Source organism: Battus philenor, unplaced genomic scaffold, assembly GCF_028537555.1.
Source record: "Battus philenor isolate CCGP_79_NKW_IND1 unplaced genomic scaffold, ilBatPhil1.0.hap1 SCAF_12, whole genome shotgun sequence".
Classification (NCBI taxonomy): Eukaryota; Metazoa; Arthropoda; class Insecta; order Lepidoptera; family Papilionidae; genus Battus; species Battus philenor.
The window spans coordinates 12,118,963-12,143,190 of NW_027181674.1; the positions used below are offsets into that span (position 1 = coordinate 12,118,963).

Below are 24,228 nucleotides of genomic sequence, written 5' to 3' on the forward strand. Positions count from 1 at the left end.
TAGCGAGGCTCGAAACTGGGATATCGACCCATTATGGGCGCCTTCTGTCTCACTTGGGAGTCTTTGTTCGTAAGTCAAAGTCAAAATTTTACATTATCTGATGCACTGCCAACTTATATAGCTTAGATACATTAATAATAAAATTTCAGTCTTCGGTACCATTGTATCGTCTAGCGAATTTTTGCTTCTATGTCATATATTTTATGTAGAAATGATCGAAAAACACAAAATCGTAACATAAATATATCAATATAACTGCGGAAAAATACATATGCATCGTGCAGATGAAAGATGCATGTAAACGCATCTTTACCACGTTATTACAAACCAAAGATATTGTCCGTTTTCTAATATTAACCCTGTCCGGCTAATGCAGTTAAACATTATAATTTTGCCTAAATTGTGAAAGTACAAAGATAATTAATGATTCTAAATCAATAATAACCCAATAAAAACTTTTATTTTAACCGGATTCTTCGAGTATTTTTAATTTACACTCATGTTATATTTATAGAGAATTCGCAGTCGAATGAGAGACAATTTAGCAACAAATTTTTCCTACCAAAATTTTTAAAATAATGGTAGAATAAATGTTTAGTTATCTGGCAACGCCAGAGGTTCGGTGTTGCTATACCGAAACCTACAAATACCTGTGCTACGTAGGCGAAGTACTGTAAAACCTTTTCATGGTGGAATCGATGTCGACTATGGCATTTCTGACGTCATGAGTGGAAGCACCGATGGTTTCGAAAGACGTTGCTAGCCTTTCTATAGCTGCCGCCTAGAAGAAAAATATATTTACTTTAATATAAAATTATTGTTACTCTTAAGGAGTCTACCAAGAGGCCTCATTGGTTGGCCCACAAGCTCACTGTCGCACAGCGAAACATATCGAATCAGGAATGAATAGATATGTAGACGGACGAAAGGCAACCGATATATCCCAGCGGATTGACAAGTTGAAGAGACAGGCCAAATATCTCGTAGAACAGAAGACTGCTGGTGCCGTAATATTCCGTAATAGACCCCACCTGGCATAGCGCAGCGTAAGACGTCTATTCACAAGGTCGATGGCCTCATATGAGGTCTGAAGACGCTGAAGAAATCTACAGGGGTGGCCCATTTCCAGAAGTGGGCGTCTTACAGCTGAAATGATGAATAATAGACTGACCACAACTGTTCATAGTTTATTATTTTCAACTCATCTCTAATGCATTCGAAATATGGTATTTGAAAAGAATAGTACGAAAAATGTGTTTATTTTTTCACATCTGACAATTATCACAAACTTTGGTCAAATCACACGTACTTAAGAGAGAAGTATAACGCAACAAATAGCGGTAGGTTTAGAATTAGAGAAAAATTACCAACCATAGGTTAAATTAAAAGAGGTTAACACTAAAAGAGTGTCTTTAACAGTTTTTTTTTACCAGAAGTTGCAAACATACCTGTATTTGTGACGCATCGGCAAGCCTTTCCATTGCTTGTGCGTTGACATGGGATGCGCGTGCTAACTGAGTCATAGCGTTCGCCTGATCACCCATCACCTTGACCTGGAACAGAATACAGGCATCCTAAATGTATAACACAGAAAAATTCTATAACTGCCTACAAACTCTGAAGTAATGAAAAATTCAGTAACTCCCGAAAAATTCTGAAGCCGCCACAAAATTCTATAACTGCCTAAATACTATGTAGCTGCCAAAAATTCTGTAACTATCTTAAAATCAGCAGCTGCTGTAATTTCTGAAGTTGTCGAGAAATTCTGAATTGCCGAAAAATTCTGTAGATACCGACAAATTTGGAAATTATGAAAAATTCTAAAGTCTTCAAAATTCTGTTACAACTAATAAATTATGTAGCTGCAAAAAATTCTGTAGCTGTCTAAAAATTTTGTTGCTGCTAAAAAATTTTGTAGTTGCCGAAAAATTCTGTAGCTATCGACGAATTCTGAAAATGTGGATAATTCTGCAAATGTCGAAAAATTTTAAAACCTGCAACACATTATGTAGCTGCCAACAAATTCTGAAATTATGAAAAATTCTGTAAATACGAAAGTATAAATTATATATAAGGCTACACACATAGACAACATTGGTTATATAATCAAACAAAATCATTTTTCTTAACTTTACTGAAGTCTTCCAGTATGAGAAACAGAAAACTTATTTACTTTTATGTATAAGTTACTATTGTTTAATATTCTAACATTAAATCAAAAAATAAATTAGCGTTCTGAAATATATTTTATTTTTTGCTCTACTTTGATAGTCCACGAAGTTTTAACAGTACAACATCTGTTTGGAGCAAATAGTAATATAACCATCGTCATCATCATTATCACCGTCATCGTCGTTGTCGTCATCGTCATAGTCATGATCATCATCATCGTCATCACCATCATCATTACCACGACTACCACCATTACATACACAGTAGGATATGCACTGGAAACGAGCCTCCCCTATAGATTTCCGATAGAACTGGTTGAAAATGATCTTGAAATTGGGTCCTACAAACTTGCCAGTCTGTGTTCTCTTCCCAAAACCTTAAAGCTCCATCAGCTATCTGTTCTCCGCGCTATGTGGCTCGCCCACCGCCACTTTAACCCAGCCAATCCGCTGGACAATGACGGTTTCTTTCGTTCTTGTAAGGATCACCCCATTCCTGATTAGACCTCGCAGAGAAATCTTCATGGCTCTTTGAGAGATTGTGAGCTTGCTAATGAAACCCAAAAAGAAAAATTACGTTTCGAAGTCGTATGCCATCACTGATAATATTACATAATATGTAACAGCCATATCTGTCATAGATAATTAAAATTAATTATTGCATATCAAATTGAGTGAACGCATTATAAAAGCACGCGCATGTTTGTACGTATTTTTGTACCTAAATCATTTTTGAATATAGAACATGTCACTGCTTTAAATGTTAAATTAACCAAAAAAAAAATAGGATAATTACCAGTTTCTCCATGACGAGCATCTGGCGTTCCTCGATATCCACAATCGGAACCTCGAAGCCCAGCACCGGTTCACTATCCGTTTGGTGCTGGTCCCCACTGTCCTCGTTGTAAAAGGACTCATCCGCGTAATGGGACTCCTGTTTCACAGCATTCCTATCCTCTGAAAAAATAACACATTCATGCAGTGATTGTTTAGAAATAATAAACTTTTAAAGGAGTGTATACATAGCTCATTTGTCATCAATTAATGGTTTAGGAAATAATAAATAACGCAATAATTATGTAGTGCGGAAAAGCGTTTTTAAGATTCGTAGGCTACATATTATAATTAATTGATGTTTACTTTCTGTAGCTGCATACTGCACTGCTAGAAATTATTGGTCTGTTCAAAATAAAAAAAAGAAATTATCATATATCAGTGTGGTCACTTTATAAAGGATTTTGAAATAGGTGCAAAACCTTTAAGTCTTTTTATTCTTGTTTTGTATTCGCCCTTTAAGTTTTTTGCTGACAAATGAACTATGTATTCGCCCCTTTAAACTTTTTACACCTATAACCAAACAAAATTTTTGGTACAATAAATAACAAAAGATTGAATAATTAACAAAAGATTGAATAATAGAGTAGAAATATTCGCTTAAAGCGAATTTAGCTGAATAAAATTATGGAGAAGACTTTGTAATCCGAAACAATTTCAGAATATACAAGCTTTATTTTTTATAACATACCTTCTGCGTGAATGACTTAGTATCTTCTTTGCCTATAATGAAATTTTAGACCTCGAAACAAATATATATATATATATTTATACGTAAAGTGTAAGAAAAATGTAAGCGTACATACATCTGAAAATTTGGGTCAATAACTCGTATGGATTTGGGAATTCCGGTTTCCAAGATTCCAAAATATAGTCTATTAAAAAAATAAATATCAATAATATAAAACACTAAATGTTGAAAAATGTACATTCAATGTCGTAATAGGAATAATAAATTTATCATTATCAAAATTTCTTTTCATAAAAAGACAACCCTTCTTGAGGTAAATGCAAAATGTGCTCTGTACACATCGTGAAGCTGTGGCTAAACTTTGCTAAAAATAGGTGCATTATAATAGTAATCGTAAAAAATAAAAGTCTTAAAAATAATTTATAGTTAAGCAAGAAACCAACTTGATGTGTCATCAGCAAGGAAGAGGTCCCAAATTTTTTTCTCTATATTGGAACTAAGGGTATTTGGATCACCCCCACTGGATTGTACTTTGGACCGGATAGTTGACTTTTTATCTGCCCAATACTGAAAAGCGATAAAGAACTTATTGTGAAATTGTCCATTTAAAGTTATCCATTAACAAATTGCCAAATCAAAAAAGGTATCAGAGATCAGAAATTCATTGATTGTACATCGGCTCCCCTAAAAAATCATAGCCAGTACCATAGAGGAACTTTACCATCGTAATGGTACATTCAGACATGTGCTCCAGCCTTCTGATGACCTTAAGACAGGCATCATACAAAAAGTACGGCTATAAAATCATAGCTGTTAGAACAACAAACCGACCTTGTCAGAATCGAGGACGGCTAGTATACCATATGTATGACTAACCCTCTATCACCCTTCTTCACATTGCCAGACTCACATCTTAGGCACTCTCTGGCACTGTTGAGTCAGAATACTAAACTGTTATAAATGATGAGTGACAGCCTAGACAGTCAATGGAATGTCTGCCTAAGTAATCTAAGAGCTCGTTGGCCTTTCAAACAGGAGAAATTGTAGTAATTAACGGCTCAAACCGAGGTCCTCTAAGGAGCCCATGAGCTTCACTACGTTAAAAGAGATTTTAGGCTAAACACCTTCTGCCACTTAGGCAACAGTGTAAACGGCGAAAAAAAGTTTGATGAGAGAAAAGACTCCACTAGCCTTTCGATAACAGTCACCCTGGAAAGGTTCACCAGGCTTGGAGGCAGCAGTGAGGTACTACGTGAGGTGGTGGGTGTGGCTCATTTATTTCAGCTGCAAACAACACTCCGATAGCACTGCTTCTCATAAATGACTAATCAAAATAATTAACAATACAAGCACCTAATTAGCACTTTTCTATGAAACATTTATAGCCTTGCTATGGTGCAGAGAGCTACACGGCAACTACCCGCCAATCCAAAATGACGGTTGTCTATTAAAAAATAGAGGAGATTTTTTTATATTTACCTACCCACTAAACACTGGACAAAGGATTGAACAGCAGTTATTGAAATATTAACTGTAGAGATTTTTGGAATTGTTTTTCCCAAAGTACCAAAGATTGAATATTTGAATGCATTTATACAATTACAGCATATATACATATGTACAGTTAAAGTGGTGATTAATTAAGTTAAGCATTTTTATAAAAATTTAATAGAAAGAAACACCATAGCTTGGGCACATGAAGAGATGACAAAAATATTCCTTTTGTTAATTTATCAACACATAACTCATTGAATCCATCTCCATAACTGGCTAGTGAATAATAATGTTTTTAAGGTTGGAAAATCCTACAAAATTACTGGTAATTAATTCAAATGGGTATCTAATAAAAAAACTACAATAACTAATGAAGCCGCAATTCATAACTTTGATGAATCTAATACCAGGTGGCCCTTAAACTATCATAAGTGAACTTGTAAAATAAAGAGTTACATACAGAAAGATTTTCTATACTTACTTTAACCCATGACTTCAGTGGTCGGTTAGGGCCCTCAAGATTATTGACAATCCTTGTAAGTCTGAACCACAGCTTTTTACACTCATCTCGTTTTTCAAGTCCTCTCATCTGTCCCAAAGCAAGAGCAGGATGTTTCTCCATAAAGTCCACAATTGCAATCACTTGTTCTAAACTGGGCCTTGACTGAAAATTATAACTAAAACTAAGCATTCAAAATTACTTCAATCATGTTGACAATAAAATCAATCATTTAGACTACCATTAGGTTCTTTTATATATTTTTAGTCAGAGATGTTTTGATTGGTTTTAATTTTTCAATTGTTTGGTTATTTATTATACCTATCATTTTGAAATTCTTAGCACAAATTATATTTGTGCTCAGCAAAATTGTAGCCTACATAAGTTTAAATATTTAGTGGTCTGTAAGCTCTCTTTAAGTTATAAAGTATAAAATACTTAAACACCAGAACAGAGAAACAACAACATAACACAATATATGTTTTATATGTTCAATATATTACATGCAATTTTGAATATATATGCACATAATATCTATTTTAGACAGAGTGGCAGAAGCCTTCTCTTCTATTAAAACTCATGTTCACATAACACAACTGCTTATAGTTTTGCCACAGATTTCAGGTAATAAAATAATAAAAAAATACTTTTTTATTGGCAAATACTGCTTTGGCTATAATTGTGTTAGCAACAATCTTCAGACAATGGCTTAATATACCATAAATAAATAACAATAATCAACAGTAAAACACTTTAAATAATCAATATAAAATAAGCTCCAATTGATAGCACTCATAAGACATTTTATTAATGAAATTTAATTTAAAATATTTAAAAAACTTTACTATATAAGAAATTTAAAAATACGTATGGGAAATAAATACATAAATGTAATATTAAAAACGATTAATAGTAATATTAATAATAAATTTATTTTAAATATGTCATATTTGAATGATGTAAGGAATAAAAGTACGAACCCATTTAGCGTAGATATTGCATGGAACTATTAAGCGATCGCAATAAAATATAAATATTACACACTGTTGAATAAAAACTAAAACACAAATTTTAGTAGAAAAATTATTTAAATGACTATTTGTCTATTCAAACGTTCAAATAAAACGTTGGAAAAAGTTGCGAATTTATAGGTATTTTAAAGTGCTTTGATAAAAAAAGAAAAACTAATGTTAAAGCAAAAAAATTTTAGTCATTATTAACTTCATTACCCACACACTGATAAAAAATACATATGTACACTATTCTGAGCTTAAAACCTCAGTTCGTCTTAAGTCTTTCCCTACAAAGACGAGGGTACATTTTAAAATATCATTCTTCGAGATGAGAACTTGAAGTTATTCCACTCGAAAAACAATGTTATATTTACATTATTATAGTTTTTAAAGCGTTACTTACCGCTATAGAACGGTCAGTCATTTTGTATTTTAACACGTCGACAAAATATTTAATACACCTAGTTTCTAACATTAATAAATTAATGTTTTGTATTTAATTCCACTTTCACACCATTTTGAATCGAATTCTCGTAGTTTGTTACTATTCTGATTACAAATTACCGCTCGATATAGTTTATGACAACCATTGGTTGGGGCCACAACAAAATGTAGATAATAAAACAAAATTTCAATTTACTAAACACATACATTTTCGCCTGAGAATTAAATTCTAAATTAAACAACAGAAATTTTCCATCAAAAAACATAACATTAAAGTCAATTACCTGGATTGCATTTCTGTAGGTAGATATTTTTTAACAATTCGACATTTTCACACTATATTACATTGGCGGGTACTGATTGAATACAAATGGAAAAACACATTGTCCTTGGTTAGTAATAAGGAGGTAAGAATGCATTTACATAGGAGAAAACTATAAGTTTATATATTTGTTATTTCTTGAATTGGATGTTTTTAATAATCTTACTTCTACATGTCTCGCTCTTGAATAATCTTACTTAACGGATTTCTTTATAAGCTACTAGCTGATCACGCAAACGTTGTTTTGCAAAAAAAATATTTTTAATTTTCAATTTAAAAATAAGGGTTGATCGTAGAGGGGTGAAAATTTAGGGTTGTATATATTTTTTTATGTTGTATCATAAAAAAATAAAAACAAAAAATTTCGTCAAAAAAATAAAAAAAAAATTTAAGTGTGAACAACCCTTATCACTTAGGGGTATGAAAAATAGATAGTAGCCGATTCTCAGACCTACTAAATACGCATATAAAATTTGGTAAAAATCGGTCAAGCCGTTTCAGAGGAGTTCAAGTTCGAACACCGTGACACGAGAATTTTATATATTAGATGATTACTTTTGTTGGGGAGGTCAAATGAATGCAGTGTACAATATAGGATAGAAAAATTATATTATTAATCGAAGAAGCCTAAAGTTGATGGGAAATTAGAAAATTAATCATTAATTTTTTTTTGCTTTAGATTAAATAATGCAAAAATTAAGTAAAGGTAACAAATTTACCAAGGTCACTTAATTTGATGAAATGGTAGCAGGCGGGGCACATTGATTTTTGAGCTATATATCATTAGGGCTGAAAGGTTCTTAAGCGGCAATCGCAACCCAGTAAACGCGGCGTGGGTAGGCTTCCCATTATGTGGACCCTCGACAGAGTTAAGGTCGGCAATTATCATCGGTCGGGGTGCAGGCAGCAGAAGGCGGGTTATCGTAGCAATTTTTGGGGGAGGCCTATGCCTTGCAGTGGGTGTCTATCTGCTGAAAAGAAGAAGAAGGAGATAAAATTTTTACAGTATTTTGCAACGTATTTTATATAATCTTTTACTTCCCTACAAAACAGTAATTCAAAACGACTATATTAACACTACTGGCGAACACCATGTAATACCTACCATTTTTTGTATACATTTCTTAATTAATTAAAAAAAATGTCATTCTTGTTAATTTATACTAAAACATATCTTAATTTTTTATAATAAATGTCACCGCCATATGTGGCTCTATGATATAAAGCATAGTACGGATGTCATGAAACTTAAAATGGAAAAGTTTTAGTTGTCAAATAAATTAAATAGGTGTAAGGATTTTATACTCCCTGTATCATATTTTAAATGAAACCCGTATTATAAATATGAACTGACCAATATGTTTTCTATGAAACAAATAGCTAGATGTTAAAAATTTTATAAATCGTGTTCTCATATTAAAATATTTAATTGAAAACTATTATGAGCTATTAACTGTAAATTGTTTTTAAAACTGAAAATGGCAAATTCTGTAAACATATCTATCGAGGCGCCTATTGAAAATCAAATACAAGAAATTACCTACGATGGACAAGAAATATATCAAGCGTGAGTAGAGTACAACATACTTCCAGTTCTTTATAATAGCAAATTACAATGTTTATTAGAAGTAGCACTTATATAGCGCTTCTCGCTATACATTATCGAACAAAATATTTTCAGGCCATTGTCGATGTCAGAAAATCTTGCGAGATTAGCGCAGAAGATAGATTTTTCGAAGACAGAAGATGAGTTTTGCAACATTAGGAAAGAAGGTGAAACTACTGTAGAAGTAAAATCCGAAGATGAAAAGGAACCAGGGTATCAATCGAGCTTGTGGCCGTGGGATTCTGTGAGGAAAAAGTTAAGAAATGCACTTACTGAAGTATGTGTACTCGCTGATGTTTTAAGTATTGCTAAGGAGAAGAGATATATGGTAAGAAAGTTTTTTTGTTGCTTGCAAACTACCTAGAAATATCATCCCTTATATTATAATCTAGAACTAAGTCAATCAAGTATATTCTTTTATTTTATCAATGTACAGTATCATTTACGGGACATTTGATTTGGCAGAAGGGGGAAGTGAAAGATTTACACCATGTGACAGGGTTCAATTTTGTAGTGTTAGTTTTGCATTGTACTTTGGCAACTTGGTGTGTAATTATAAGGTTATTGGAAATGGTTGAAAAAGTATTAAAGAGGTCTAGTTATTGATCAGAAAAATCCTCTAAAAATTTTACATGTATTTTGTATAATGCTATGTTCAGTAAAGTGAACACAAACTCTAAAATGTGACAGTCTATTAACTTCTGGGAGTACAAAGTCTATAGGGTCATAGTAAACATTAATATATTTAATGTAAACTAACATGAATTAAAAATATTTTTTCTTACTATATTGTCATTACTCTATTTATTATTTATGAAACCATTGCGTTTTGGGTAGGGTGTACCATATACTAACTGACCTATACATTCACCCCTATAAAGCTTTAACACTTATTTCAATTCTAGCTATATTTAGCCACCTAGCATATAGCTTAGTTTCTAAAGTGATTCTGTTTATTACAGGTTTATGTTTCCAATAAAAAATATATCCCTTGTGCCAAATTGCTGGGTACCATACTTCCTGTAGTGTAGCTCATTTAAACATGTATTCAAGAAAACTTTTTTAAAAACTAAATTATTTTATATTAATGCATGGTATTTTATTAAATATGTAACATTTCTGATAATCTTTATTTAGATATTTATTGTTACAAAAAATATGGCTTATAGGACAAAATACAATTTATATGTATAAAGCTGTTTTTTACAGGTTTTAGATCCCATTCAAGCAGAACAAATAGATAATAGGCCTATGGTGCAAGTTTATGGTCGCAAGAAAGCGCTAAGTGCAGCTGGGGCTGTTCTACTTGCTGGAGTTGAAAGGCTGCGTGCCAGTGAGACCATGAGAATGACACGGAATATGCCAGACTTTCATATTGACTTATTGCGCCTCAGACAGAATTGGAGGCTAAAAAAGGTCTCCAATACCATTGTTGGTGACCTAAGTTATAGAACTGCAGGGTCTAAATTTAGTCAGACTGGAGTATTTGAGGTGAGTTAAGTTATTCTAAACACTGCTATAAACATTTAACATTTTGCTGTTTTTTGTCTATTAACTAAAGATCCTCTCTTACTTTTAACAACTTTTATAAATGCTTGGCCACTATCAATGGTCTGCTGGAATTTTTCGAGGTGTTTGTTGACTTTAATGAAGCTAACACCAATGTAAAATGAACATGGAGCAGCTTGGTTGTAGAAATCAGTCATCTGTGACGATACAAGAGAAGATGTACCAGGCCAGTCACTTGTTTAAAGTTAAGAGTACAATACATTTACCAAGAAACAACCTTTTTCAACACACCAAAAATGCAAATATTTGCAAAGTTTCATAATATGGCTACTGTTATTCCTTAAATAATGCAACTTGTTTTATGGGACAAGTTGCACCGAGCCAAGCTCAAATCTGATGAAATAGCTGGTAGTGGCTAAAAGATTAATTGAAACATGTTTTAAAAATAATCGCCTTAAAAACTTTTCCATCTTTGATTATCTTTCTATCATTATGACTATATGACATTACATTTTTTAAGTTTTTATTTCACTTTTAATTTACAGTAACTCTTCAGTCAAAAATTTGTCCTGGAGTTTTCTGATTTTTATGAATTTTCTTGTATTAACTAGTACCTGATTTCAGTTTTTTTATGACCCCTGTTCCTAAAAGGAACCTCTCATTCCCCCTACGTGTGGGATAGGGTCTATGTTAGCTTAAATATTTTTTCATTTTATTTTTTATTCTTACATACTTGTTAAGCTCTTTTATTATTCTTCAGTTTTTCCACAAAATATCTTTCATTCTTAACATTTCTTTCAAACATCGCCTTTCATCCCTTATTTTTCACCTCTGCTTGATGGTGATTAGAACAGCGCATGTAATAATTGGTAAAAAAAAATTGTAATCTTTATACATTTACACTTGTTTGCATTGAAAAAAAATAGTATAACTAACATATAATAAAGTTTTAAAGTTAATCAAAGTGATTTTATTTGATCTTCCAGGTTACTAAAGCCCCCGAGGAACAGATAGCACAAGCTATGAGCATGAATGCTTCGGGACCTGCCCCTTCTGCATTAAGAGTTACCGTCCCACCTGAGCTTCAAGGAGTGGCATTTATCTCGGTCCTGTGTCAGAAAGGTTATGTTTTGTTATTCAGTTATATCGAGGTTGCGGGAAGTCGCTGAATGTGGGCAGCACTGACTAACAACTAAACTAACTAACAAACTAGTCATTGTAACGAACTTTGGAAAAATGTAATACTAATCACTGTTCCGTGTTTATTATTAATATTATAATACATTGGTCATGAAGCCAATGGCTGTTGGGGCTTGAATGGTTCTCGAGTAGCTGCCACAAGCCAGTGGTTCACTAGGTGTGTGGTGATGTGTGATCTTTAGAGAAGGCCTAGGCCTTGCCTTGTGCATCCATTGACCAATATAATGGTGATGGTGATCTTCTTACATATTTTTAAAGTTCCACTGATATATTCACCTCACAATACCTCTGGAACCCTAAAGATTGAAGCCTTCAAATTTGGTAGAAATATTCCTTTGTTGAGTAGAGATGAACCAAGAACAAATTTTATGAAATTCATTCAGATGCCTTTGTTAACACAGTTAAATATATGTGATGGTGTTGTTATGTTTCTTTTACAACATTGCACATTAATTACTAATTACATATTTACGGAACTAGACTATCTAAGTAGATAGTAATAGTTACTTTTCATATATAAAAAGTATTAACAAAACAATATTACATATGTATTGTTAAAAAAGAAAAAATATTGCATGACATTAAATACAATAATAAAAAATATAATTTCAAATCAATGGGTTGTCCTATTTAATTTGCACACATAGCCGATATACATATAATAGTGATGTACACAAACACACACACAATTCTCTAGGATTCATTAAATTAGTAACTGGTAATAATGTCTATAGGGGGAACTCGATCTGATTCAATTTCACAGACAGACATACAGAAGTGAAAACTGTTAATTATCCTAAATGTCTTAACATACTTATACATTTATCATATTATTTATTGTATTTGTCATGCTTGCCTTTTGATCTATTCAAAAGTTCTTACCACTCCGGAATATAGATGAATAATATAAATATTAAATATTTACAGAACAAGAAGTGGTTGTAACAGCAACTTTAAGTTCCTCGGCACTAAATTGCCCGGGAACCCTACCGGGTGACGGAGCAGAACTACATTGGCAGCAGAAATTAGAAGCGGCACAAAATGTGTTGTTTTGTAAGGAACTCTTTGCACGACTAGCAGCTGAGGCCGTGCAACTAGATGCTTCTATACCACATATGGTTGTTGGCAATCAGATTATGGCCACTGTAAGTTATTATATAATGCTTTTCAATTTACACCTTATTTTTAATACCTAGAAAAGTTCTTAAAAACATATATCCTAGGTAGTGGAATTTTTAAATTTATTTTGGAAGATAGATTGAAAGAGAGCTTGCGATTTTTATTCTTACTAAGAATGTTTGTAGATGATGAAAAAATCGACAAAATTTGAAACCTCTATATTAAAGAAGAAAATAGCTTAACTATATTGAGCATCATCGAGCACTCATAATGACAATTAAAAATAAATGGCTATGAGGATTCCAAACTCATTGTGATCTGAGAGGAGCTAAGAACAAAGTCAGCTGGTTTTATTTTGGCTAAAGTGATTCATTTCCAATATATGTTAAATCTTAATAAAGCTTTTATACTGCAGTAACAGTTTGATGTTATTTTGAAAATTATTAGGAACATGTATAATTTAACCAAGATATACATTTAAAAAAGATTTGATTATCAACAAAAGTGGTCAAAATATGTTTTTGACTATATACATAAATCTTTAATTTTTATTTCTTATTTCATTTCCAGGTGCTACCCGGCATCCAATTGTTGATTGGTTTATGTCACAACAATGGTCAAAACAACAACAACAACAATCCTGATGGAATAAAGGTATTTTCTTTATATATAAACTGCAAATCTGAACATTAGTGAACTGACAGATTATTTTTGCATAAGTTTACCAATATTAAATATTTCTTTGAATTGACAGCATGTCAAATATGTTTTCTGTTTTCAAAAAGTAAAGTGAAATCGTTATTTAAAACTCCCTGGCTTTAGGAAGGCAGGTAATTTCCAAGCTTGGTAGGACTGTTGTATAACATTTGCCAAAAGTTGCAATATCATTTGGCTCAGTCCAAACCATTTTAAATGATTTTTTGTGTCTCAAACGCATCGTGTCGATTGGCGCCAAAATCTGTTTTTCTGAAAAAAAAAAGCGTCAAAATCAGATTAATATCATGCTGCAACCACCGTATTTATCTGATTTGACTCCGTGCGGCAAAAGACGCTGTTTTGAAATAATTGAGGAGATAAAAACCGAATTGAAGAAGATCTTGAAAGGGTGAAATGGATTTGGAATAATAAATAAAAAAATACATTTCTTAAACAAATTCAGCTTACTTTTTGATTACAGTATTATGACATTTAGTCCAGAATTATAAATTATAATTCTGTATATTATATTATAATAATGGCTACACCTATTGACTTTATCACAGTCAAATAGAAATAATTTATACCAAAGTTTTCACTTTCTTATGGATTTAGCGGAACCTTTTAAACTTCAAAGAGGTGATTCTGGTAGGGTAAGGAATGCCAATGCTTTGCAAAGCCTTCTTAAAGCCTACTGTGGAAGTCATCACACCCAAACATTATCCGGCACCTGAATGATAAATCCAAAAAGTTCTCTTATCATATATGGTTGGTGTTAAATTCTTACATTTTTTTATATTACTTAACAAATATAAACATTCTGTTTAAATGTTTTGTATAAATGTGTAGTATATCAGACAGATGGATCCAAGTCGGAGCACGACCATGTGCTGGAACACTCGCTTCATCAGCTTCTCCGCGCTGTTCACCACAACAACACTCATCACCCCTTCCCACACCCTGCCACTGGGCCCCTCGGACCCTCCAAGAGAAGATCACTTGCTGGTAAGACAGTCTTGCATTTATGTAATTTTATTGGCTTTATTCTATCACATTGACTCCAATTTATTTATTGAATTAATGTTTTAATAATAAACAAAGGTTACTTAAAAACTAAGCTATAAATTTCCTTCAGTGCAACAGTGTGACTAAATTTTCATTATATTCATTACTATATACAATATTTTTTTGTTTAGATTATATTGTATAATATTTCACAACTAAAGATAGATGTTTCATTTTACTCCATATTTATATTTAATTGGTTAAGTCGTTTAGATATTTGCGAAATTTAATAGAAAAATAATTTTTTTGTGCTATGTATGAATGTAACAGTATTGTTATAATATTAACATATTAATGTAAATTATAAATAATGTAGATTAAACTAACCAAGAATTATTACTAAATTCATCTTTTTAACATTATTATTACTACCACAACAGGACCGATGGCAGCGGACCGGTATGAGCTGTTAGAGATGACCAAGGAACAGTCACTCTTGGAGCAGATAATCCAACAAGCACAACACTTTTTTATGCGTAGGCGCAGCGAATATGTTCTAGATACATTAGCGAAGGAGGTTTGTATAAACAAAACTGATGGATCATATCAGCTAATAGTTGCTAGGCATAGGGCTCCATTAAAGTTGCTCATGATGAGCCGTATTGACCTTGACCATGTCTTTAGTCCACCTAGTTTAGGCTAATAGTTTTCTCTCAAGAACTGAAACTGAGTTTATATATAATTAGTAATAAATACTTTACAATAGAAATATGCAGTATGACAGAGCGTTCAAACATTAACTCAGTAAATTTAGACAGGGGTATTTAAAAAACATTGGTTCTACTGATGCTATTACTGCCTACAACCTATTCATCTACGCCATAAATACGTAATAAATTCTGTCTTTTTTTGACTCTGGAACAGTAGCTATTTTAAATCTTTAACAATGAATCTGTCTACTATAGGTCAGTCCTACTGTTAATATTAATATTCGATAAGCAATACATTGTTCTACAATCATTGATTTTTTTAATAATTCATTTATATTTACCAGGTGAAGGATCCATTAATTGTTTCACATTGGAATGCGCTAAATAGTCCAACGCAGTCATGTGTCAAAATAAACATAATGGCATATGGGTGAGTAATAATTTTTTTAATTCAAATTAATTCATAACTTTTCATCTTCAGCAATATCTAATAGATTCAGACGTTACTTTACGGAAGTCAATTCAATCAATTCCAATCCATTGAAATAATAGTGTAAGGATTAAAGCTGAGGCATCTGAAAACCTATCAAACTTTAGTATATCAAGAGTTCTAGCCAAAGCACTCTCAGCGAACTGAACAAGTCACTAAAAATATTTTAAAATTTGACATTGAAATATTTATGTGAGATGTTTCGTCATATTGTGATTCTGCAGAATGGAGACATGAATGCCGTGCATTCTCCACAACAGCAGTAAGATTCTTCTCCAGTATAACATATTCATTTATGAGCTGTTATTCTTTCTATATTTGGCCATCCATAATGATGTTCTAGTGTCTCTAGGTAAATCAGTTTAGCCAAGTTGATCTAAGGTGCCTATCGATGATAAAAGTGTGATAATCTAATCCAGGGGTGGCCAAACTTTGGCTCTTTGAACGATTATTTTTAGCTCAGATTGATTGTCGAATTATTTCAACGTTTAAATTTATATAAGCTATATTAGCTCCTGGGAAAACGAAACAAATTACTGGTATGAATAATAATTATCATTATTGCACCACTAAAATTAGTGAAATCCAAACAAATTAATTATTTAAGCATCTTAAGTATTATTAATAGTGCTGTCATATATGTGTGTCATTAAATTTAAATTCAATACAAATATTTTCTACTTTTGTCATATAATTACAATAAATGTAATTATTGTAAAAAAATATTCGTTTGTGTGTTTTAAATGCGTATTAAATAGCGACTCGCGAAAAATTTCCAATTTAGAACAATGGCTCGAACTATTAAGTAGTTTGGTCACCCTTGATCTAGTTGTTTGTTATCTTTGTAATAAAACCCTCATTAAGCTAAGTTGATTTTAAATAAGTTTACAAAATACCGCTACATTTATACATTTATGTCAGTAAGAATAGGACCAATATATAGTTAGTGAAATACTTTGTTTGTCACTAATCGGTGAAAAATTACTCTTGAAGATGTCCCATGGGTGAAACACATGTTGAGTAATTTAACAGTGGTAGTTGTGTAATTCGCATTGTTTGCCGCATGCGCATTTATCAGCGGGCTGGCTGACTACTACTGCATTGGCGGAAGTAACTATATCCTTTTCTTACTTAGGATGGACTTCACAAAAAAACGCCTGAATCCATTAGATATTTATGTCAGTCTCTAGACACCCACTGTTAAGATCACCACGAAGATCGGTCTTGCGCTCCCAGCGACCTTAATTATGTATTACATAATTAAGGTCGCTGGGAGCGCAAGACTAGCGGTATAAGCGGTAATACTAGCCGGGGCCTACTCACAATGCCCCTATCATCATTTTATATATTATTGTTTATTATTTGACTAGTTACGATGCGGTGTGTCGGACATCGCTGGTGGTGCATGTGGGAGAGAAAACCTTGAAATGCATCTGCCGAGACGGTAAAGTGCGCCATCTCTCTTACGAACTCCAAGAGTTGAGGGATCTCATCTATTGTCAGGTGAATAATCTTCATATATCCAAAGTCAATTTTCTTAAACCATTGGACTCAATTTGGACCAACACACATTGAAAAAATATTTGCCCAAAGTTAATATGTTAGCTTAGTATGGAAACAATATTTGTATCTTAAACATTGTGGAATTGAATAACTATAAATTATGTTACATGATGCCATGTCATCATCATCATGAAAAATGAGATATTCATTGTTTCTTGGCTTTAGTGTACCTAAACATAATAATCAGCAATCAAATAAGCTAATAAAAGGGATTAAGAAGAAAGGTCAATAATCTGGCAATACTGAAACATTTCCATCGCATCCATTATTGGACTCGTGAGAAGGCTGGTACCCTCGATATTCTTATATGGTTCTTAATTATGGTTAATTTGAACTCACTGCAAAAGATTTGACTCGTTTAAAATATGGTAATATCTGAGTATGTTACACATAAAAATGGTAAAAGGGGCCCTTGGCCTCTAAAATAGGATATTTTGTAGCATTTGTTATTTATTTGTATATATGTAATACCTTGGCCACATACATATATTTATATATAAGTATTCTTGTATGTATGTGTGTATAGTAATGTATGTATTTGTATGCATGTACACCCTAAACTGCCCTCCCACGTCTCTCGTCTCCATCCAAAGGTTTTGTGGTAGAGATCGCCTCAAGCGATAAGACCGCCTCTTGTACCTCTATATAAATCTGTAGTGTACAAAAAAGTATAATATAAATAAATAAAATTTCATGTTCACATCTCAATCGTTTAATATCTGAAAGTCGTATTTATCTTGAAGCAACCTTATCTACGATGAGTTCTTTCAATGCTAACCTACCTCTTGATTTCCACAGGGCAATAATATTAGGGAGTTATGTGTTTTTTTATATCTATAGGGTCTTTTCATTGTTTATGTTTCCCATAACTAGTCGAAAGTATTTAGATATTGACATTATAATGGACCATCATATCCATCCTCGATCATGTCAAGTTCCAGACTAGGCTCACCAGAATGTTACCAACGAGCCGTTAATTTTTGACCACATTGCCCGCAACAGTTCTAAGGAAAGTAAATGGTCAACTACCCTCTGGTCTTATCAAATCAAATCAATAACTGGACTTATTTATTACTACAGCCCTACAAGCAGAGGATAGGTTAGCATGGAAACAGCTTGGTCATTAATTCTTTCAAGATGTTTTGAGGTGGAAGCAACCTTCAGTAATGAAGAAACACTTGAAAACAAGACACATGTTTGGTATTCTTCTTCCTTTACCTACATATGATTCTGGAATATGTAATCCTTGATATAAAAACCCATTCCTCTCTCATTTGTCACTAAAGTAATCATGAAAGCTTCAATAAATAACATCCAATATAACCCAGCAAAATTATATGCTATGTTAGATAAAAATCTTGTATAACAGATCTATCAGCATCAGATGACAGCAGTACAAGCAGTTGGCCGCTGCATGGGCTGGCAACTCCTGGCCAGCAGTGCACATCTTGGGTCGGGGCCTGTGGAACCTCTAGGAAATGCTTCATCCTGTTTATTGGCTTCACCAAATGGTATGAAACACATATCTAAAATAGTTAAATGCAAAACTTAAGTTCAAGTATTTATTTTATAATGGGTCGATGAATAAGTTTCTGAAAGTTATTTCAAAAGTGCATACATTAATGTACACAGTTTTTTGGTGTTAATACTGCAGTGACCCTTGTCCGCCGTAATTTCACTAGTGCATACATTAATGTATACAGCTTTTTGGCGTTAATATTGCAGTGACTTGTCCTTGTCCACCGTATTACAAAGCCAAGTTCATATTGACAGAGTTGAAGACATACTTTTGAATGTAACAGGCGCACTTTGAATAAAGGCGTTGACAGGCTGGTAGACAATTATGATTTATTGCATTTTTTATTGAGAACAATCAAAGTTAAATATAGCACTCTTTCAACCATTTATACCATTTTATAATCAAGGGAAACAGGCAGATGAATGATGGTCAACAGTTCGAGATGATTTAAAAGGTGTCCGCTTTTATAAAAATTACTGGAGTAAAATAAATTTTTAACACATATTCCAAAAATTGGTTATTTACATTAATAATAAAGTTTAAACGAACTTTAAAAAAGGATGTTGTTTGAAGTGCAGGTAATTATTCTTTCTTGTATTTTTAAGGTGAATGGATTTTTTTATATAATAAATATATGGAGAACATAATAATTCAAAAGATATATTTTGTTTCACATTTTGTGAAGTCATGCATAGGGTAAATGCCTACTACCTCAGTATACTATATCAGCAGTGATTTTTAATATATAAAAAATATGAGTGTGGCGGCATAAATCGTCTTAGCATGTCATTATTTTTTTTACAGGGCCTGTGCTATTGGGAACCTCTGTAACCTGTAGTTTTGGGACAGGGTTATTATTATGCTTTTCTGTCATTCCTTTTAAGATATATCTTTCCTTTTCATCGATTCTACTACTATTTACAAAGAATCCAAGATGGGGTTAAGGTGATTTTGTAGTCAGTATTCTAAATCAATCTCTCCCAATTCTATACATGTATAGGTCACTATCGAACTTTTGCTTTTATACCTGTCGTCATAAACATCTCTACAATCTAGATCTTTATTTGCGAAAAATGTGAATAAAGAGCTTGAAGATTGACGTGCATTAGGCGAACTGTTTTCTGCCATTGATGTTGTTGGAAGATTTACTATCTCTTTAATTACATAGCAGGTAATATCAAGGTGGCATCAAATAAACAACGATTCCTTTGATACAGCTATATACTTGTCGTGAATATTGTCTAAGATCTTAAAGATATAGGTTGTCCCATAAATCAGCTTCAAAGCGGCTTAAAGCGCACAAAATAATTTAAAAAATCCATGTCACAATTACTAACATAAAAATTGTTTTTTGTGGAAATACTGCTGTTTTTTTTACACAATGAAGCCATTGATGTTTGAATGTCTGTTAATTCATGGTATCCATAATGTCAAAAATAAATAAAAAAAGGATAGATTATAGTCATTTTAATATATTGAACCATGAGACAGCATAAAATTCATATAATTATTTGAGTGGTAATAATTATAGAAATACCACTTTTTATTCCATTTTGTGTGGTTACGCATAGTAATATTTTAATGCGGTAGTTTATTCCTAGCATATTGTGTTTTACGCTTTATTCGAAAATGCGATGGTTTGCCATTTTAAATATGTTACTGCTTCATTTAACTTTTCAATAGATGTCGGTAACAATTACGTCTATTACTGCAAATCGATTATAAATATTCATAGGTTTATTTGAATATAAGCATGGTTACGTTAACCTTTAACGATGGCTTGTACCATAACACTTGAATAATTTACTCATAAGATTCTGGAAAAGCTTTGATTTAAAATTTGTCTTGATTATATTAGGCCATTTGATTTCGTTCTCTACCACAAAGCGACACAAATACCCTAGCACAATGGTGTGAAATTCAAAAGCTAACTCTATTTAAATAAATAATGAGTAATTTTAGGTGAGCCACAGAAAAAAATCAATGTACATACAAATATTCATTTCAACTAGTACATTGTAATAAATTAATAATTAATACTACATATCTTCTCTGATCCTATCTTTTCTATTTCTGGAGAAATTTTGTCAGTTTCAAATTGAGCCAATGCCACTTTGAAGTCTCTGTCCCAGCTACAGTAAAATCCATTTGATTCCAATCAATCTAGAGCATTGTTTATATGTTTGCTTTCTTTTCAGGTGACAGGATGATTGCAATAAGATGCGAGCCTTCTGTTGGAATACAAGTGTTCATAGCCCAGTCACCTCGAAAGGACTTCTTTGCAAGTGAACTAGTGCAAAATAAGAAATGGGAGAACCTGGGTGGTGCTTTCAAAGAAATCAAGTTGGAGAAAATGGAGGGGAAGAATTTCTTAAATAAAATGGAATTACTAATGGCATGCCTCAGTAGCCCCTCCTAGCTTGTAATATTTTTACAAATTCTCATAATTTTAAGAAATAAAACAATGGGAGATAAAATCATATCTTTTATTTATATGTAAATGTCTTAATCTGTAGGTGCTTAGGTAAAGTGTTTTTATTATTCATTGAAGATTGTTCTTGCTTATTAATGTCTCTACGCCGGTGTCGACACGAGATCAAAAAAATCCAAGGAGCTGAAAAATAATTCAGGATTAAATGCAAGAATACATTACTGATAATTAAAAACAAATTACAGCACCAAAAAAAAACTGAAACTTGCGGTTAACTTACAAATAAGTATTACTTACTAAATTTAGAAACTTTGATCAGTTAAACAGATGCAAATTTACCTACGGATGAATTGTTAGATTAATTTTTTTAATCTAAAAAAATCCTAAAATGCATAAGGCATGTAGACATAACTAAACCCAATTGTGCAATTGCCATATCAAACCGTCTACTTGTATGTGCAAGGTAGACTCTAAAAATATTTAATTTTGTTAATTTATTTATAAAGCCACCTTTAGAATTTCTAGTCAAAAAATAGGTAATTATGCATCTGATTATGATCTCTGTTTACGATACAGAAATCCGAGCCTAATTATCACTACAAATAAAAAGCACATACATATTTAGAAGAAATTAGTGTAGTGTTAAGTTGGTGAATAGTTTATTCTAGCCCTTAAATCATAATTTTCAATCCTTATTCATATTATGAGGAAAGTAAAAAAAATGCATGTTTCAAGTCATTTACAATTGCATTGACAAATTTAAACAGGTAATAAGTTGTTGAATAATTTTTAATAATTTCCATAATTGCAATAAAGAAAATATATTCTATTTTCAACTTGACAGTATATTGATATTGAGTTTATTTATATTGCAACAGAACTATTAATAATATTATTAACACTTATCTTGCTTACATTTATGATTTTTACATGTAAATTATGTTGGAAAGGTAGCTAAAGCAAATAATGAGCATTTTTTCTACTGTTTAAAGTCATTTGAACTAACAAAAACTGAGTTCCTTTAGTTAAATTCACAATTCATTGATGTATATAACATAAAACAATTCTGAGAAATGTATAAAATAGCCTGTACTCTTATTATAGAATAGAAATAAAAAAATGTTTATAAAACATTTTAGTATGATTTAGAATTCTACTTTTTAGTTTTCATTATGATGTCAATTATTCTTGCCACATTTAAGCAGACCAATGATGAGTAAATTCATTTATCTAATGTATAAGAGCATTTCATAATGTATTTAAGTTTGTTCGATACTCATTATAATTAACTTCTTGTGCAATTACACAAGAATGGCTCTACTAAATGAGAAAGAGTAAATAAAAATCTACCCATTAAAGTGCTTACAATTAAGTTGACATGAAAACAGGAAGAAAAATTAGTGTCAAAGAACAGGAAGGCATATAAATCCAATATTTCATAAAGTTGTTCATGAGCAATACATAAATTTGGTTGTGGATTAATACCACATGGTCGAGGAGAAATTATTAAACATTCCAGACTACAATAAAGACTTATGATAATAGAAATTGGGTAGTTTACGACAAATCATTAAACCAATACAGTTAAACAAATGCTTCATAGTAATACACTTAAGAATTAACAGTAAAGAACTTTAAGCATTAAAAATGGATATTAACATTTGACATATTGGTAATGATTTTATTTGATGTTGAATATACATACCATTGATAATACTAAAACCTCTTTACAGTAAAAAAAAAATCGAACATTACCTCTAAGTCCTTAGTCCATTGTCGTCAATGGAAGTCTTCCCAGCATTAAAACCCCCCCGTAAGAACAGACATTGAATTAAAACACTCGGAAGGCTTCAGATAATGTTAAGACTAAACCTAACTAAAAGCTAAAACTAAATTAGATGCGTTCTAACGGTGACCTAGACCTCATGTTATTTCCAGAGGGGTACTTGTTGTAAGATTGGCCTCCGTTGCGGTTGAAAGGTCTGCCACCGCCACCGCCGCCTCCGCCGAAAGAGTTGAAGGATCTGTTACCTCCGGGAGGTCCGCCGAACGAACGGCCTCTGAAATTACCACCTCGGCCTCCCCTGAAGTTGCCGCCCCGACGCGGACCATCACGTTTTCTCGATAATTCTACCTTTAGCGTCGCGCCTAACATTTCGAAGCCGTTCATCGCGCTACACGCATCCTCTGCCTCCTGCATGTTTTCAAATTCTATGAACGCAAATCCGGGGGGATTGAGTGCTACCCAAACGGAGTTCAGCTTGCCATATTTATCAAATTCTCTTTCGAGATCCTCCTTTTTAATGCCCTCCACGAGTCCACCGACGTAAACACGTGTTCCACCCGAGCTCATGGTGATTATTTATATCTAAAAATTTGTAAAAACGACGTGAGTGTCATAAATGGATAAATACAATGAACAAACAAAATGTCGTCTACGCCGCGGCGGTGCCACGCCAACACCACCCGCTTTCTTAAACAAAGAAAATATGCACTTACTTGTAACAAAATGTTGACGAATATTCTTATATTGAAATGGAAATAAAAACTACTATTTTATCAATAAATATACTGTGTTAAATATGTAATTATTAGTTAAAATATGAAACAAAACGAAAAACGGATTGATCGAATTGAAGAGTGAATGAACAAGAGGCGGAACAAATTAGTGTTGGAGACTGAATAGTGAAATTGGCCATCAAATGTTGCTATATTTAAAAATATGATTATGTACATTTTCATACATTTAAAAGATATAAATTAAAAAAAATAAACATGCACTATAGATCATTGATAAAGGAAGTAAAATCTAAATGAATTTTTTGGTTAATAAAATTTCATAAAAATTATATTGACTCTAAACATTATATTCGAGAACCCAGAGGGCGTCACGATCGAACGAATGAAAGTCG

At 32.4% G+C, this 24,228-nt stretch overlaps 3 protein-coding genes across 5 annotated transcripts; 1 reads left to right on the forward strand and 2 right to left on the reverse strand.

Annotated features, from left to right (window-relative positions):
- Window positions 1–650: 650 nt before the first annotated feature.
- On the reverse strand, window positions 651–7,507 carry LOC137933004 (uncharacterized). Of its 3 annotated transcripts, none has more exons than XM_068776730.1 (6): window positions 7,431–7,507; window positions 5,672–5,854; window positions 4,140–4,263; window positions 2,968–3,128; window positions 1,449–1,553; window positions 651–781 (listed from the first exon to the last, which is right to left on the reverse strand). In XM_068776730.1, the coding sequence occupies exons 2-6, from the start codon at window positions 5,810–5,812 to the stop codon at window positions 656–658; spliced, it is 657 nt and encodes a 218-aa protein (XP_068632831.1). In that variant the 5' UTR covers window positions 5,813–5,854; window positions 7,431–7,507; the 3' UTR covers window positions 651–655. The 3 variants fall into 3 exon arrangements, with proteins under 3 accessions (XP_068632831.1, XP_068632828.1, XP_068632830.1); XM_068776727.1 differs by lacking the exon at window positions 7,431–7,507 and adding an exon at window positions 7,106–7,275; XM_068776729.1 differs by lacking the exon at window positions 7,431–7,507 and adding an exon at window positions 6,670–6,750.
- A 1,254-nt stretch (window positions 7,508–8,761) lies between these two features.
- MED17 (mediator complex subunit 17) lies at window positions 8,762–21,362 on the forward strand. The gene is made up of 12 exons (XM_068776276.1): window positions 8,762–9,035; window positions 9,150–9,402; window positions 10,284–10,565; window positions 11,570–11,705; window positions 12,711–12,928; window positions 13,473–13,556; window positions 14,456–14,603; window positions 15,044–15,180; window positions 15,658–15,743; window positions 17,174–17,306; window positions 18,736–18,877; window positions 21,084–21,362. Exons 1-12 carry the CDS (start codon window positions 8,947–8,949, stop codon window positions 21,302–21,304), a joined length of 1,929 nt encoding a protein of 642 aa, XP_068632377.1. The 5' UTR covers window positions 8,762–8,946; the 3' UTR covers window positions 21,305–21,362.
- On the reverse strand, window positions 21,358–23,985 carry Rsf1 (Repressor splicing factor 1). The gene is made up of 3 exons (XM_068776277.1): window positions 23,816–23,985; window positions 23,072–23,684; window positions 21,358–21,499 (listed from the first exon to the last, which is right to left on the reverse strand). Exon 2 carries the CDS (start codon window positions 23,667–23,669, stop codon window positions 23,211–23,213), a length of 459 nt encoding a protein of 152 aa, XP_068632378.1. The 5' UTR covers window positions 23,670–23,684; window positions 23,816–23,985; the 3' UTR covers window positions 21,358–21,499; window positions 23,072–23,210.
- Window positions 23,986–24,228: the final 243 nt, after the last annotated feature.

Coding starts and splice junctions, on each gene's coding strand:
- MED17 (XM_068776276.1), top strand. CDS start 8,947: ATGGCAAATTCTGTAAACATATCTATCGAGGCGCCTATTGAAAATCAA. Junction 9,036..9,149: donor GGACAAGAAATATATCAAGC/GTGAGTAGAGTA, acceptor AAATATTTTCAG/GCCATTGTCGATGTCAGAAA. Junction 15,744..17,173: donor ATAAACATAATGGCATATGG/GTGAGTAATAAT, acceptor TTATTTGACTAG/TTACGATGCGGTGTGTCGGA.
- LOC137933004 (XM_068776727.1), bottom strand. CDS start 7,177: ATGTTAGAAACTAGGTGTATTAAATATTTTGTCGACGTGTTAAAATAC. Junction 3,129..4,139: donor CCTTGCTGATGACACATCAA/GTTGGTTTCTTG, acceptor TTATTTTTTCAG/AGGATAGGAATGCTGTGAAA. Junction 1,554..2,967: donor TGCTCGTCATGGAGAAACTG/GTAATTATCCTA, acceptor ATTCTGTTCCAG/GTCAAGGTGATGGGTGATCA.
- Rsf1 (XM_068776277.1), bottom strand. CDS start 23,669: ATGAGCTCGGGTGGAACACGTGTTTACGTCGGTGGACTCGTGGAGGGC.